Below are 17,828 nucleotides of genomic sequence, written 5' to 3'. Positions count from 1 at the left end.
GGACTTGCCTTGATGATGATGGCTGTTGACTGATCGGGGTGGTGGCTGCTGAAGGTCAGAGTGAATGTGGCAATTTCTTAGGACAACAGTGAAGTTTGCTGCATTGATTGACTCTTCTCTTCAAGAATTATTTCTCTGTAGCATGTGATGCTGTGTGATAGCATTTTACCCACAGAACGTCTTTCAAAGTTGGGGTCAATCTTCTCAAACCCTGCCTCAACTAAATTTATGTCATAATCTAAATCCTTGAGTTATCATTTGAACAATCTTCACAGCATCTTCTCCAGGTGTGGATTCCAACTCAAGAAACCACTTTTTTCCTCATCCATAAGGAGCAACTCCTCATCCATTCAAATTTTATCATGAGATTGCAGCAATTTAAATATAATAACAATAAACAAGTTTGAAATATTGTGATAATTACCAAAATGTGACAGACACAAAATGAGCAAATGCTGTTGAAAAATGGCACCAGTAGAGTTTGCTTGATGCAGGGTTGATTCAAACCTTCAATTTGTAAAATGCAATATCTGTGACTCACAATAAAGGAAAGCGTGGTAAAATGAGGTATGCCTGTACCTGATCAGTGGTGACTGTAGTTTTCAATCCACTTCAGTGCCAACTGATTTAAATTTTCTCAATATTGGTCAATATTCCCATTTGCTTCTGAAGCCTGGGCTTAAATCAGGAAGGGAGGGGTCCCTGGGTGGCTCAGTCGGTTGAGCATCTGACTTTGGCTCAGGTCATGATATCACAGTTCATGAGTTCCAGCCCTGTGTCAGGCTCTGTGCTGACAGCTCAGCGCCTGGAGCCTGCTTTGGATTCTGTGTCTCCCTCTCTCTCTGCCCCTCCCCTGCTTGCACACCATTTTTCTCTTTCTGTGTCTCTCTCAAAAAATAAACATTAAGAATATTTTAAATCAAGAAGGGAATGACCATGGTGAAGGTGGTGAATTTCTTTGGGGCAGGGTTGCCTGGTTTAGCAAGTAAAAATACAAGATGCCCAGATAAACAATGAATAACTTTTAGCATAAGTATTCCCCATGTAACTTTTGAAACATTCCTATACTAAAAAGTTGTGGTTTATCTGAAATTAAAATTTAATTAGGTGGCACGTATTATCTCTGACAATCGTGTTTGTTGGGGGTGGGGCAGGTTGTATAGATAAGATTACAGACAATGAATGTGTAAATGAGTGAATAAAAACAAAATCAGGGGTGCCTGTGTGGCTCAGTTGGTTAAGCATCCAACTTTGGCTCAGGTCGCGATCTCACAATTCATGGATTTGAGCCCCTTGTCAGGCTCTGTGCTGACCAGCTGGAGCCTGGAGCCTGCTTCTGATTCTGTGTCTCCCTCTCTCTCTGCCCCAACTCAGACTCTGTCTCTCTTTCTCTCTCTCAAAATAATAAGCATTAAAAAATTTTAAAAAATCAATGTAGCTCTCTTCAAAAGCAGTGAGGTGGGTGAATTTCAACTTTTAGTGACACATGAGATTGCTTTAAGGAAAAAATAATCCAGAATGAAAGAAGACTCAGCATATGGTGTGGTGGCCACGTGACTTTCTTGATGGCAGTGACAGACAGCTGGTTTACAAATGCCACAGGGTATGGGCAGGACATGGCTTTTCAGGCAGTGACTGAGAAAATCCTAAGCTTCTAGGACATTGTTAAGTCTGAAATGGAGGGGTTCAATTAATCTCATACATACACACACACACACACACACACACAGATCTGATTAAGATGTGGCAGCAGTCACGTGTGCCTTCTGGTTAAATGGCTGTCATGTAAGGCTGTCAATAACAGGCTTCATGTGGTCACTGTATGACTGTCCCTCAACCCTCCGTGTCCATGAAATTCCTTTGATCAGTGATAGCTAGAGCAGGCAAGAACCATCTTGGAGAAACAATTGGAGAGAAGACCCTGAACAGCATGATTTTGTAAAAAGACAACTAAGTGGAGTGCTGCACTGGCTGGCATCTCTTTTTGTATTCTTTGGACCTTGCAACTTGCAGATCACATTCCGTTCCCAGACTCATGTGAGGATCAGTGAGCTCATCTCAGTTTTTCCTCTTCATTGCAGACTGCTACAAGTGAAAATCGGCTTGCTCTAATCATTAGAAATTATTGTAAAACTAAATAATTGCTTGTCCAATTCTGTAGTGTTTTCATCTGATATTCAATACGCCCCCAAGGATAAGGAGACTGGTTGATAAGCATTGCAGTTTACCAGAAACGCCGCAGAAGATTTCAAACTGGGAAAGCCAGCCAGAGTCCAGGAGGGGAGAAAGGATGGAGAGAGGGTGCAGCCAGCTTGAACGGAGATGAACTGAGTCTTGGGGGAGGCTGCGTTCTCTAAAACCAGCAGGGTTGTTGGGCACTTTATCTCTTAGAGTTAATTAGGTGCTCGCTCAAAAATGAAACTATTAGGGGCGCCTGGGTGGCTTAGCCGGTAAGAGTCTGACTGGCTCAGGTCATGATCTCACTGTTCATGGGTTTGAGCCCCGTGTCGGGTTCTGTGCTGACAGCTCAGAGCATGGAGCCTGCTTCAGATTCTGTATCTCCCTCTCTCTCTCTGCTCCTCCCCTATTCACACTCTGTCTCTCCCTCAAAAATAAAGATTTAAAAAATGAAAATATTAGTCCATGTGTAGGTGTTTCAAGGGGCTTCCTTATTATCACAGATTGTGATAATTTCGTGAAGCTTTTTACCTTGGGTTCAGATTGCTGATCCCACTTTCCATTTGAAGCTAAGAGGATGGGATGGGGACATAGATTTTTAAAACCCTTAATATCCAAGAGGAAAGTGGTTTTTGTTTTGTTTTGTTTTGTTTTTATCATCCTCATTTATCACATAATGTTACCTGAGAATGTCAGTCTGGTTAGACGGATGCCTTCACCATGATTTAGGCTGATTCTCCTAGAATCCACATTCTATAAACAAGCTTGGATAAATCAATCACAAACCTTGGTAGGCTACATGAGTAAGCTATTCCAGACAATGATTCCTTTACAGGGATGGGGTATGTGATCATTTTTGCAAGGATATCCTTTTGCAAGGATATGGTTGACATAAATGAGCTTAATAGACAGTATAAAGTCTTTGAGTCAGAGCTGAAAGGAAAGACTTCTTGAAATCCAGGATTTCTAAATACAAATACTGTGAAGGGCTTATGGGAAAAGAACTAACATTTCCTTTAGAAATGATACAGACACTGCTACGGGTATGTTCAATGCTTTACACTGCTTATGATGTGTATCTCACAGTTAAGGAACAACAATGTAGTCAGAAAAATGAGGATGGTCAGGAATGAGTTGGGGAAGAATATCCAATTGATGAACTTAGCATGGAAGATACAATATTATAGCTCACATCCTTGTTCATTGGACTTATCCTTGGCATGTAACAGCCATTCAGTAAAAACTTGATGGATGAATAAATGAATGTCCAGTTGCTGGGTAACCCCTAGCTAGAGGTGCCCTATATATTATGTTTAGGTGAGGAAGTGACCTATGTCAGAGGGAGGAGGTTGACACTGTGGCAAGGAAAGTTGTGGTTGCTGTGGAGCTTTGCTCTCTGGGGAATTTTGGATATATTTCAGCTCCAAGATGGAATTTCAGCCTGCATTTCCATAGTCCCTTTAGGGGAAATTTGGGCTGGCACCTGTTTATGTTGTGAGACTCATGGGAATACTTCTGTAAGGAACCATGTTTCCCCATCTATGCGTTGGTTGTTTGGAAAAATTAAAGGGAACCCCTGCCCAGCCCGCATTGCTCCATGGAAATCCTTTCGGTCGCAGAAATCAGATCTGTCTATAAACAGTAACAGGTGAGACAATGCTCAAGGTTTCAATAGACAGAGGTAAAAGCCAGCCTTAGAGCATATCTTACAAGCCATTCAAATACTCCATGGGAAATAATAGCCTGCTTAATCCCATAATCTTCTCTATTGTCATCTTGTCCCAGTGCTGCAAACTGTGGTGTTTTGTGTCTAGTCAACTAATGTGTGAGGCTCATTTGCACATGAATTGTGTTGACTTCTCTGTTCATAATGGCTAGCTGTTCAGTATGTTCTTAGCAGATCAACATGGTATTTTTTTTTCTTGCCCAAATGTTTACTGTCAGATAGTAGCTAGTTACTTGAGTCTGACAATAGAAAATACAACACCGAGAATCAGACGTTAAGTAACATATCCCTATGCCAGATTGTGTGAAAGAGAGGGTGGAAAAGAAGTTCCAAAGAATGAATGTGTGGCTTAATTTGCAACTGGGAGCAGTTCAACTTCTGCTGAGCAAGGGATGCTTGTATTATCATTAATTTCACATCTGAGTGATGACAGTGTGCTTGGTTCCATATGAAATCACAGGACCAAGTGCTTTTACACATCTGCCATGATTTTCACGAACTTTTACCCAACTACAGCTGAAGCATCTGTGCTTGTTCTTAATGTGAAATTTGTCCAACTTGGCTGCAGTTGCATTCTTTGGTTCCACTAAAAAAAGGTCTAAATGAAGTTAAATCTGCTAATTTCAGTAAATTGACACAAGGCGGATGATGGGGAATCATTGTTCTTTCACACGATGACACATTGTTTAAATTAGAACCTAAAGATACACAAACATACTTCTGGAGAATTTAGCAATTTGCTAACATGCTAGGTGTAATGTTTGTACACAAATAGAATAATACTAGGATATTGATGTGTTCACATTAGTTTAAAATCACAGTTAGCATTGAGACCAGAAGCAACAGCCCTATGTTAAAATCACAAAGTGAATACTATTTCATTATTACTATGGAAACTTGACCTCTGTTTTCTCCATCTGCAGCTCAACTCTTATCTTCCTGTAGTTCCCAAACCGCCTTAGCCCCATCATCATCTTGATTTTACCTTGTATTTATATGATACCTTTCACTGAAGTGCTTAACTTTGAAAAAAAAAAAAATAAGTTTCCATGAGCCAGGAATCAGAAACTGAGGGTAGAATGATGAATAGATAGAACATTGTTTTATAACGGAATTTCAAATTTGGATTCAAAATACTAATTGGAAAAAAAGATCTTTGTTTTCTATTATGATTGGATCTGAACTTTCAAATCCTAAAATATTTTTGTCCAGATACTTCTCTTTATCCCATACTTGCCTTTGACCTTTACCAGGAATTGGAAGACTATATATTTTATCACACAGTCATCCTCACTGAGTACCCTCATCTAGAGCAGAGGTCCACAGACTATGACCATCTGGTCAAATCTTGCCTGCCACCTGTTTTTGTAAATAAAGTTTTATTGGAACACAGGCTCATTTTTTTTTTTTTTTATGTACTGTATGTGGCTGCTGTTACAGTATAATGGCAGAGTTGAGTAGCTGCGACTGAGATCATATGGCCCACAAAGCCCGAAATATTCATCTGGCCCTTTCCAAAAATGTTTGCTGATCTCTGATCTAGATTTCTAAAAGTCAATAAACAAACAATTCTCATTTAAATATTTCCCACGTTAGTTAAATCCTCCCCAAAACCTTTAACATTTCACATAAAAATGTCAAGAAAGTATGGTGAAAATGGTGCACTGATTTCTTTCCTATGTTTAAAGGCATAGTTACAGTGAGTACAAAAGACTATAATTCAGGGAACCGTGAAATGAAATCCATTTCCCCCAACTTTATAATTCTCTGCCATTAGCCAGGCCTCTTATAGAACCCAGGACATGGTCAGAGGAGAAAGACGGTGAGAAGGCAGAGAGAGTCTTCTTACATAGCCTCTTCATAGGTTTAACTTCAGAAGATCATCAGATGATCTGAAACTCTACTGCCTCTTAGATTCTCCATAGACTGCCTCTAAAATAGACCTTGTTAAATTTATCTGCCACTCAACACAGTTACATATCAAAAGATTCTTTTTGAGTAGCATTTCCCCAAAAGTGTTCTGTGGAACACCAATCCAGAGAGAGGCTTCTGGAACCAAGAGCTCCCTGGGAAGCTCTGCATACTGCCTTCCTCTCTTGGATACCAATAATTCAGCTTGTCCTAGTAAAAGACCCAAGAAGTCCGCCATTACACTTTGTTGAAATTTATAAGGGTATGAACAGCTTTTTAAAAATAACATCTATGGGGTGCCTGGGTGGCTCAGTCGGTTGAGTGACTGACTCTTGATTTCAGCCCAGGTCATGATCACAGGGTTGTGGGATTGAGCCCTGCATTGGGCTTCAAACTGAGCATGGAGGCTGCTTAAGGTTTTCTCTCTCTCTCCCTCTGCCCCTCTCTCCCAGTTGTGTGCTCTCTCTCTCTAAAATAAAAACAATAAAAAAATAAAATAAAAGTAACATCCATTAATTTACCATGGAAAAAAAATTCAAGGAACATAGTTTGGAAAATGACACAAGAGCTGGGGAGAATCTGGGATAGAAATTATTGCTCCCTTGTTAGTGTTTCCATCTTTTCAATAGAAAATGTCTCTAAATTCCTGTGATATTCTGCAGCTGATTTGATGACCGAAGCTATAAAATAATATGCTGCTACACTTACGCTGAGAGTCATGTAGCACAGCAGTCTCCAGATTACAGAAGATTCACTTTGGAAATCTCTTTAAGCCTCTATGGAGTTCTCCAACGTGACCAAAAGGCCATTTATGAGTAAGCATGAGATGTATTGAAGCAAAATGGTCAACATACATGGCCTAACTTCAATCCCAGTCCTTTGAATTTAATAACATTTCATCAGCCAGCCTTTTTTCATCAAGGTGTCTCCCACTCAGACCTCATTTGGAAGTTCGCTGAATTGGTGACCTTGCATTGGTAAAGCCAGGTTCTCACTGAGGAATGACACCATTGCTTGGGGTGACTCTTTTCTGAAACTTCTACAGGTTATTTCTTGAGTCTTGAGTGGCCTCTTTTCTCTCCCAAGTGCACTCTTCTTAGCTGCAAGATATTTTAGATTCTGTATTTTGTGCCTGTAATAGACTGAACTAAGAAGTGTTCTTAGCCCATTTTCCTGGGCTAAGTAACAAACCACAGTAGCCAGAGGAATTGCCTGTCCAAGCCTTGGTCGTGGCTGCTAGGTCAGCAAATATGAATCCCAGGAGGGCACAGGAAAAAGAGTCTTGAACAAGGGGATCCAGGTCCTGGCTTTGGTTTGGCTCCACCAGCTAGCTTTACCAAATTTAAAAAGCCATGTTAAAAAAAAAAATCACGTGTTTGTTCACTTTGGGCTTCATTCTCTTCATACGCAACTGTGACTGTTGGACAAAAAGACTGATAATAACATACTCTGTAGTCACAGTTCTTGATTCTTGCTTTACACCAGACTCACATAGGGAGATTTTTTACTGGCCATGCCCTGGCTACACCCAAACCAATTACACCAGAATGTGTGGTAAAACCTAGGCATCTGCACTTCCAAATCTCTTCAGGTGATTTCAGTTTTTGGCCAGTATTAAGAACTATGCTGTGTAGCCCTAAAGGCTGAATTTTACACCCCACATCTCTGTGCTTAAAAAATGATAGCTGAGGGGTACCTGAGTGGCTCAGTTGGTTAAGCGTCTGACTTCGGCTCAAGTCATGATCTCACAGTTCGTGGGTTCAAGCCCTGCGTTGGGCTCTGTGCTGACAACTTGGAGCCTAGAGCCTGCTTTGGATTCTGTGTCTCCCTCTCTCTCTGCCCCTCACCTGCTTGTGCTCTGTCTCTGTCTCTCTCTTAGATATAAATAAACACTAAAAAAAAATTAAAAAAAAAATGAGAGTGATGGAGAGTGATACCTGTCAATGACTACATATAGCAGGATAAAGGAACAGATAATTTAAAGCACAGCTCCTAATCATGGGCTTTAAAATCTTTTGCTTGTGACAAATAAAATTTTTATAAACCAATGACTCTATACCTGAGGTTGGGTGCTGGGTTTTTTTAATCTCATCTAGCATTCTGAAAAAGCGGTTTTGGTTCAGAAAAGAGCCAGCCAGACACACTGAATTCAGGAGCCTTACGACCACCTTAGGTCTCCCTGGTTGAACGTTTCTTCACTGTCCCCACCCCTGCCCTTACTAATGTGGCTCTCTGTTGCCTTAATGCTAACATCTTAATGCACCTGCTATCTAGCATGGTTGTGTGACAGTCTTCTGATATCTTTATACCCTAGGCATCTCGAATTGTCTTAATTATTTTAAGAAGTCCCAATTCTCTGTTTTATTCACAGTAAATTTGAATTGGGAAAATTATTTCCCTTAAGACCACAGCTTTCTAGGAATAGTTGAATCAAGGAGGAAAATATTTGCTTAGATTCACATAATATTGAAGTTGAATGCTAATAATTAAAAAAAACCTTGATAAATCTAGGGAAAATCATGCTTATACCTCCAAGTAAGGAGGCCAATGTTATTGAATATTTAGTGTTTAGTTATTTCTTTTTTTTTAATGTTTATTTTTGAGAGAGAGAGGGAGGGAGGGAGGGGCAGAGAGGAAAGGGGACAGAGGATCCAAATCAGGGTCTGTGCTGACAGCAGTGGGCTCGATGTGGGGCTCAAATTCACAAAGAGATCATGACCTGAGCTGACATTGGACACTTAACTGACTGAGCCACCTGGGCACCCCAGTGTTTAGTTATTTTCAATCTGAAATGGATATTTTAGATATGGCTCATTTCTCCCTACTGTGCTTTGACCCTTAGTACTGCTGCCCTCAAGTTGATGCCACTAAGAACGCATGCTCAGTGTAGGCAGGGAGCACATTTCTCTTCTCCATCTTTGTGTCACCTGTGAATAGCACAGTACCTGGCTCATTGTAGGTGTTAATAAATACGTTGAAAAATAAATGAAGGATCGGGGCGCCTGGGTGGTGCAGTCGGTTAAGCGTCCGACTTCAGCCAGGTCACGATCTCGCGGTCCGTGAGTTCGAGCCCCGCGTCAGGCTCTGGGCTGATGGCTCAGAGCCTGGAGCCTGTTTCCGATTCTGTGTCTCCCTCTCTCTCTGCCCCTTCCCCGTTCATGCTCTGTCTCTCTCTGTCCCAAAAATAAATAAACGTTGAAAAAAAAAAAAAGAAAAAAAATAAAAAAAAATAAATGAAGGATTATGTAAGATTTGTATGATAAAGTTAAGACAGAAGTAAGGTCTTTCCAATACTGTAAATAAAATTGATGTATAAGTTTTCATGTTACTCTATTGAGTCTTTTCAGTCTTCTTTTATATTTGTGTATTTTTAAAATGACTAAAACCTTAATGAGACAGTTTAGAGAAAAGTACTCTAATCTCTATTTTTTAAGTTTATTTATTTGCAACAGAGACAGAGAGAGAGAGAGAAAGAGGGAGAGAGAGAGAGAGGGCACAAGTGGGGGGAGGGTGGGAAGAGAGATAGAGGGAGAGAGAGAGAATCCCAAGCAGGCTCCACATTGTCAGTACAGAGCCTGACGTGGGGCTTGATTTCATGAACTGTGAAATCATGACCTTAGCTGAAATCAAGAGTCTGACGCTTGACCAAATGAGCCACCCAGGTGCCCCTCTAATCTCTATCTGATAAAGATCATGAGAAAACCAAAAGCCTGGCAAAGAGTGAACCCCCACTTCAAATGGAACTCATAAGGCCATGCCGGGGTTTAATGACTTCAAAACCTATTAGAATTTATTCTTTAAAGCTGGAATCCTACCAGAATTAACCACTTAACTCCTAAGTCAGAACAAGACCACTTAATCTGCATGTGTGTTATTTGTCTGCTTGTTTGCATCCAGGGCCCCTGCACATGATTCTGTAGGTCATCCACCTTCCCCTGCTTGAGTGTGGTCCACGCATCAGCAGCAGCATCATGACCTGGGAGCTTGTTAGACATGCAGAGTCCTGGGGCCACCGAGATCTACTTAATCAGATTCTGCATTTTAACAAGATCCCCCAGATGGTTTACATGTTCAGTAAAGTTTGAGAAGCACTGTATAAGAACAGATCTAGAACCATAGGCCTTCAGGTTTTGCAACAATCACTCCCTGAATATAAAAAAACTACATATGAAATGCTTAAAGAGAAAAAAAGATGGAATCACAAAAATGAGTAAGAAGTAAGGCTGCCAAAAATGAGCAGGCAGGGGCACCTGGGTGACTCAGTTGGTTGGTTGTCCGTCTTCAGCTCAGGTCATGATCTCACGGTCCGTGAGTTCAAGTCCCGTGTTGGGCTCTGTGCTGACAGCTCAAAGCCTGGAGCCTGCTTCAGATTCTGTGTCTCCCTCTCTCTCTCTCTGACCCTCCCCCTCTCACACTGTGTCTGTCTCTCCACTCTCAAAAATAAATAAACATTAAAAAAATTTTTTTTAAATAAGCAGGCAAATTTTTTAAAAAAGTAGATAGAAGTTCTAGAATTGAAGAAAATATAATTGTTGAAAAAATACTCAGCGATATGTTATTAAACAAACAAAAATCTGTTGTTTGTTGTTCCAGCTGACTCTTACTATGGGGGGTTTTCTTTCTTCTATGTGTGATTTTAAAAAAAATGTTTATTTATTTATTTTGAGAGAGAGAGAGAGAGAGTCGTGAAAGCAGGGGAAAGGCAGAGAGAGAGAGAGAGAGAGAGAGAGAGAGAGAGAGAGATGGAGGGAGAATCCCAAGCAGGCTCCACGCTTTCCACACAGAGCCCTGCACAGGGCTCGATCTCACAACCATGAGATCATGATGTGAGCTGATCTCAAGAGTCAAACGTTTGACTGAGCCATGCAGGCACTCCCTCCTATATGTGATTTTTGACTGTGAGCTCATACATATCTGATTGATCTTGATCTTTAAAAAATCTAGGGGGCCTGCACTGGTTTTTTCCTTCTGTCAAGGTTTGCATTTATTTCTGCTGGAATCAGAAGGTACTCCTAGGGTGGTACCACTCCAGCTCTGGTCCAGGTTCTCTGGCTTAATCTAGAAGTCTCTGATTTACCTCACTACCCTGCCTTCTCACTGCACTAAAGCCTAGTATCTTGGCACCACTGATCTTGGCAGCCATCCCTAGGAATGTCCACCTTTTGTAAGCACCCACCACTTTGGCTTCAGCTCCTGGTTTCTTTTCCCTCTCTTGGAGCTATGACATAAAATATAATCTTTTTAAATGTATGATCTAGTGGTTTGGTAGTAGGAAGGCCCTACAAGTTAATTCGTCCACGACACCGTGGGAAGGAGACTCTACTAAAGCTATTTTATCATTTATTAGATATTAAGTTAAAACACAAATTAGTAGGGCTGAGCCGGCCCACAAGCTCTTAGATACAACATATATTCTGGTGTCGATACTGGGGGCCCTAAAGATCTGACAGAAAAGTACAACAAAGACAGAACCCCAGTTCGATGGCTATCTTTTGGTCAACATCCTGTTCTAGGCATTATTTATTTTGGGGGCAGGCAAAAGTTGGATATGTCTTTTCAGCTATTTTTGAGTGAATCAAATATAAACTAAACCTTTTGGAAAAGTGCTAGAAAACACAAAAAAGATAAACCTTACTTTCTGAACAGCTTTGGACTCAATTAAAGACACCTTTTACTTCATATACATATAGATGAATGTTTACACACGCACACACACACACACACACACACACACACACACACCTACAAGAAAACTGAGATGTGAGGGCGATCTGGCTGTGACATCTGTCACCCCATTGATCACCAGGGTTGAGTCCATTGATCTGGCTGGCTAGGCAGGTGTGCCCCCTCCTCTCTCACCACTCCATGTGCATCCCTCCTGAAGCTGTGCACTTGGTCGAAGAGGACAACCTGCCCCTGTAGAGAAGTACTGTTCTTCAGTCAAGGGTTTATAAGTAGCTGCACAATCCTGCTAGAACCTCCAAACAAGCTCTCAAGGAAACTGAAGATGAGACCATGGTTCTCCATTTTATCAAGGATAAAACTTTGGGATTTAGAATTGGAGTCATTGTAAGTATATACTAAAGCTGCCTCTTGCTAAGTTATTTAACATCATCTCCACGTTTTGGTCATGCTAACTCTGGGTTTGAGGAATGCTCTGGTAGAACCTATCTCTAACAGAATTGTGACCCATGGGATGATTCCCCATTGAATGGGTGTGGGAATGTGAAGGAAAACAGTGGTTTCCATGATTACCCTTGACTTACACAGCATCCAGCTTTGTGCCATTGAAAGCATGTCCTTGGATTGAAGTAAAGCCATTGTTGTATAGTTTCCTACAATCAACAGAGAGAGGAGAAATCAGTGAGCCATAAGAGGTGAGGGTTGGGCTTCAGTTCTGTGGTATCAGAAATGTGCATGAAGGTTCTCAGGTCCCACAAGAAAACTTTACAGTATGTCTTTCTTGGAACATAGAGTAATATCTCCCAGGGTGAATCCCCATTTTCCACACATCTCCCAGTAACTTCAAACTGTTTCTCAGAAGTGGATTTAGTTGGAAGAGCAAAGATTTGCCATGATTAAGGATTTATTTTGTTTTATTTTTTTCATTTTTATTATTTTTTATTTTTTAAATATGAAATTTATTGTCAAATTGGTTTCCATACAACACCCAGTGCTCATCCCAACAGGTGCCCTCCTCAACGCCCATCACCCACCCACCATCAACCATGGGGGATGGGAAAAAAGGATTGATTTTTAAATGTTTTACCTATACTCAAAAAAGAAGAGTTTCAGGTAACAGTTAATTCAATGTCAGTAATGGGGGAATAACTTCAGTTTCTTAAGAGGTCAATTTTAAAAGATACTATTCATCTGAATGCATAAGCTTTATATTTTCCTATTTAAAATGCCACTTCACGTTTGTGTTTTATCCACATTTTTGTCCTCAGGGCTTATCATAGATTAAATGCTTAATGGTTGCGGGCTGAATCAAATCGAACTTCAAAGACAAATCTAAGAAAACAGGTAGAGCATTCTCTTTTGTGGAAATTTTGATGTTTTAAGTGGTTGCTATGTTTCCGTGACTAGCTACTTTGTGCGGTGATCCCTGGGACTGGACTGAAGTGTCATCTCCTCTATGTACTACTCAAGTTACTGAGAGGTGGGGGTGACTTGCCAAAGCCACATTGAGGCGGAGCTGCCGGGAGTCAGGATTTCTGTCCTCAGGAAGTGATTCTTCCTAAGTACCCAAAGGAAAAGGAGCCCTAGCCATGGGAGCTCTGGTCTCCAGGGGGATGCATGGGGGCTATTGGCATCCAGAAAGAGAAGGCAGCCATGACCACAGTCAAGTACAACTAGTGACAGTTGTAGGGGAATTCTGAAAACCTTTGTACCCACCACCTGTTAACTCTGGTGACACGCTATGAAGCATGCAAGAGACTCTTCACTTGGAATTTTATCTGACTCTGTCACTTCATCATATTTGTGATCCTGAGAATTTCTCAACCTCTATTGTCCTCAGATTTCTTATCTGTAAGAAATATGATATTAATACCTAACCAAAACGTTGCTGGGAGGATCAAATAGCTATATGTTTATTGGTGAGAGACACTTAGGACATGACCGTGTTAAAAGGGATACCCTGAAAACTGGCATTTATCCTATGTAGTTATGGAGAACTGAGACTAATCTTTGTTTTTATTTTTGATTAGTTTTAAATAATCATACAATGAGTTTAATTCCAGCTACTAATATGTCCTGGGTGAGGATTGCAATGCACAGAGGTGCTAGGCACAGAGGCTGAAGAAAGCTCTGATAATTTTTTCTGAACTAGAATTATGTTAGAATTGTGAGTTTGAGATTTCTGTTCTCCCAAACTTTACTGAGATTCCTAGACAATGAAAATATTCTTTGTTGGAATTACATTTCAGAGATTAAATAAAACTCTTACTGGACAAACAGGCCTTAAAAAAGGGAAAAAAGTGAAGGAAGAAAAAATATTGAAAAAGAAAAAAAAAAAGATTGCAAACTCTGAAACTCTATCCTAACAGGAATATGCATATAAATTCTGCTGTTGGACTCATACCCTTTCATACTTTTTTGAGCATGAGCTTCAAAGAAGCAAGAACATTCTTTTTCAGGAATATAAAAATAATCATCTGAAAAGATAGTGGGCAACTCATGCCATCCCCACCACTAGATTGCAGGAAGCATGAGATTCCCTTATTTGGATGTTGGTTAAACACCTACTGGGGCCTGTGCTCAGTGGGACAACCAGCAGCTTTTACTTGAGAGGGCTGCTTGGGATATGAGGTCCTTAGGAAAAAAAAATGCCAAAAGCTGAAGGTAACCTTCTGTAAAGAAATTGAGAAAGTAGTTTACATACAGTGAGTGGTAAGTGGTACAATGGAAACCTTTACAGAGGAGACAAATGGCCTTGGGGTTTGGGACTGAGCAGGCTAAGACTCCAGGTCTTTGCTGTGTTGTCAGATGAAATGGTGGCCAAGAACGAGTCTCTTTTCAAGAGAGCTCTCTCCTTGTTTCGAGAAGGATGAACTGAAATGTTCCACTGTGGATAGAGTCCCAGAGGTTGAGATAGCTTCAGAGGGCCTAGATTGATAGACTTAGGAATGGCTTGGAAGCAGCCCTTACAAGAATGGCAGGGGAGGCTTGGATCAATTGTGCTGGGGAATAATCCAAACAAATTTATATATGATAAAGAACCCCTGGACTGTAGTGTGACCAGAGAAAGGGAGCTGGGTGACAATCCAGGCAAAAACACCACCAGGCCTGAGCTTGGACAGTGGTATTGAAGCTAGAGACAAGGGATCCTTTGGACAACCTCAATTTTATTTTGTGGCTAATTTCATGAAAGAGGGGGAATTTCCTACCAGTTTGGAGAATTAACTTTTATACTTCTATTAGACTTCTTAGAACATTTTATAAATTTCTCTAATAAACTTCTCCTTTATCTAAAGAGCAGAACCCATTCAAACTCTGGAAAAGTAATGACATAGAACAATACTGTTTTCTATTCAATATGGCTTTATAGGAGTTTCATAATAGTTGTGATGACCAAGTTGAATGTGAGTACAGAGAGCATGAGAAGCCCTTAGTGGCATCATTTTCGAACTCAGTGACCTTGGAAGAGTTCAATTTGCTCTAAGCCCAGGTTCTTCCTCTACACAATATGGATACTAGAATACAGTTATATTATAAGGCATGCCGGTCAAATCTGGTCCAGTACTTGTTTTTGTAAATAAAATTTTATTGGAACAAACTCACTAGTTTATGTATTGTGTATGGCTACCTTTTTCAATTGCCACAAAGGCCATGTGGTTTATAAAACCTAAATGGTCTTCTACAGATAAATCATGCTGACCATTTGTACAGGAGAATACTTGTCTTGTTACCTAAACCATTTTGTCATCTGCTGAGTACCATACCATAAGGCAATCCTCTTAACTACTTTAGTAGATGATACAGCACATCCTATAGTATATTTCTTGGATGGGCTATGAAAATACGACAGTGGTCCAAATAAAAATTGCATTTTGGTAGAAGTAGAACTGGCATTACTCACAGTGTCAAGGTTTCATTGCATAGTCCCTGAAAAGCATTCGCAGGGATGGACGTCATGTAAGGGTTGTCTGTAATTTCACTGCAAAAGAGGGGGAAAAAACACTTGGTAAAAAAAAAATGCTTTCCTTCTGGAGCTGGGCTCTTGCTCTACCTATGCTCTCAAATAAATAACCTGACACAATTTAGTTTAATCTTGTTTCTTTTTAAGTTTCATTGACATTTCTTAGCTGCTAGTGGCTAGAGGTCCAGTGAGGTGCTGAGAGCTCTCCCAGGTGGACATGCAGTCACAGCCCCAAACGTGCAGGAAGCAAGTGCACTTTGAGTGTGGGCTGAGGTCCCCGACTTAATCCTCATTTGCAAGGGGACCAGGTGGATCTAGAGTATTCTTGTAAATCTGCGACCAATACTTTGTCCAGAGTAACCAGAGTTTTCTAAGTGTATGGAACGTATAAGAAGGGTTGGTAGAAGGAGATCAATGAATTTCTTTTCATGAATATTACAGTGTCCTCTACTTGCAAAACACTGCCAGCAGATGCTTCCGGAGAACATTTGTGTGCCAGTCTAGTTGCAAAAAGACTGCCTACATTTTGAACTGAGCTCTTCTGCAGCAAAGGAGTGTGGTCATTTTTTTCTAGCAAAATCCTGAGAGTTCAGATCCTATCACTCCACATTTTCCTGTAGCGCAGACTCAACCTGTAACTGCATAAGTCCTTTTACTTCTATACAAGTAGGTAAGACACTTGACTGTGTCACAGGTTTTGGAAAAGGGCACATGGCCACCAATCAGAAATCACAGGAAGCAGTTTTAACACCCCTAGTTACTACTCCTTGGGACTCTTCTCAGACAAAATCACTTAGATTCTCAATTCCTCAGTTTCTTCATTTGTAGAATGGAAAAAATTATAACTTCCATTTATACCTTATAAGGTGGTTGAGAGAAGTAAACATAATGCCTGGGAAAGTGTTTGAAAAGCTATTAAAAACTATGTGGAAAATAAAGTATCATCATTATCATCAAATTTCCCTTCCATTCAATAATTGCATCAGCAAACACCCATGCCATAATTTGTCCCATCAAACAACAACAAAAAGAAGCCTTTTATCCTCTAACTACCACTCTTTTTTAAGAGTAAAACTTCTCAAAAGAGTTGATGGCCACTGTCTCTAATTCTTCCCTTCTGACTCTTTTTCTTTCTTTTTTTTGTTTCCTTCTGACTCTTTCTTGAGCCAACTCCAACCAGACTTCATGCTGGAGCTCCTGTGGAACTGCTCTTGTCAGAGTCACCAAAGTGCCATATTACTAAACCCAATGGTCATTTCTCAGTCCCTGCCTTGCTTCACCCACCAGTGCGTTTGTAACAGCTGATCTCTCTTCCCCTTGAGACAATTGCTTCACTTGGTTTTTACCAACCCTTATGACTGCATCCTACTTCTTGTCAGTGACAAAATACTGCCAAATATTGCATGTGTGTATACTTACAGTATAAAGAATACATCAGTAGAATAAACTTTGGTCAGGTCAGGGAATACTCCAAGTCCAGTGTTGAAAATGCCACTAAAGTGCATGAAAGAGAAGAAAAGAACAGAAATAAGGTAAGAAAATCAACACATAGGAAGCAGAATAGTGTAATAGCATGGGTTCTGAAGTCAGACTAGAATCAAATCCTAACTCTTTCTTTCAATACCTGAGTGACTGTAGGCAAGTCCTAAACCTTGAATGGGATGTTGTTCCCTCAAGGTACAAGAATCTAAATCGGTCCACTAGGGTTAATACATTTTCTTCTGTTTAGAGGAATATGAGGATTCTTTCCAAGGAATCCAAGTAGGATTCCTAGAAATAGGAATTCAGGTTTCTGTGTGTGTGTGTGTGTGTGTGTGTGTGTGTGTGTGTGATATTTCCCTGTTTTAATTGGAGGACATTATGGGAAGGGCAGTGGAATAGGGGGAGGATGGGGTAGAAAGACAATATAATACCCAGCTCCAAGCCAGGCTTCCTCTTTAGAACTCCACATTATATTGTGTTCATTATTTTGCCAAGAATGATTTTTCCATGCAAGTCACCTGGGAATAGCATGGCAGCAGTACTATTTAGAAAATATGTCTAGACAAGGAATACGATCAATCAATGATAATGTCTTTACTCTCCAAAGTTTGTGTCATCAGGGAAAAATGTCAAGATTAAAAGATGTACATAAAACAGTACTAATACAGCAACTCTCAGGCTCCTGATGCCTCTCAGATTTGGTTAATTTAATATTTGTTGCAGCTACTACAATGTAGGTAGTGGAAATAGATTTTTTTTTGACAAGTGTGGCATGGCATGGGGTGAGACTTAGGTAACTACCAAGAAAGTTTTAAAGGAAGTCTTCCAGCAGAGAAAAAACTCTTATTCCATTGATATACCTTCTTAGGCAAATTCTGACCTGACTCA

The 17,828-nt window shown here is 40.4% G+C and overlaps 1 protein-coding gene across 5 annotated transcripts in view; it reads right to left on the bottom strand.

The window, feature by feature from the left end:
* The window catches only part of TSHR (thyroid stimulating hormone receptor), a 159,506-nt gene that overhangs the window by 27,132 nt on the left and 114,546 nt on the right, over nt 1-17,828 (bottom strand). For all 5 annotated transcript variants that reach the window (XM_040477915.1, XM_040477913.1, XM_040477914.1 and 2 more), the window contains 3 exons: nt 16,878-16,952; nt 15,399-15,476; nt 12,082-12,150 (listed from right to left, as the gene is read on the bottom strand). In XM_040477915.1, the coding sequence (XP_040333849.1) occupies nt 12,082-12,150; nt 15,399-15,476; nt 16,878-16,952 (222 nt within the window). The remainder of the gene's footprint in view (nt 1-12,081; nt 12,151-15,398; nt 15,477-16,877; nt 16,953-17,828) is intronic.

This window comes from Herpailurus yagouaroundi, unplaced genomic scaffold (assembly GCF_014898765.1).
Source record: "Herpailurus yagouaroundi ecotype Mexico unplaced genomic scaffold, PumYag 141, whole genome shotgun sequence".
NCBI classification, from domain to species: domain Eukaryota; kingdom Metazoa; phylum Chordata; class Mammalia; order Carnivora; family Felidae; genus Herpailurus; species Herpailurus yagouaroundi.
This window is presented reverse-complemented; position numbering and strand designations above follow the sequence as displayed.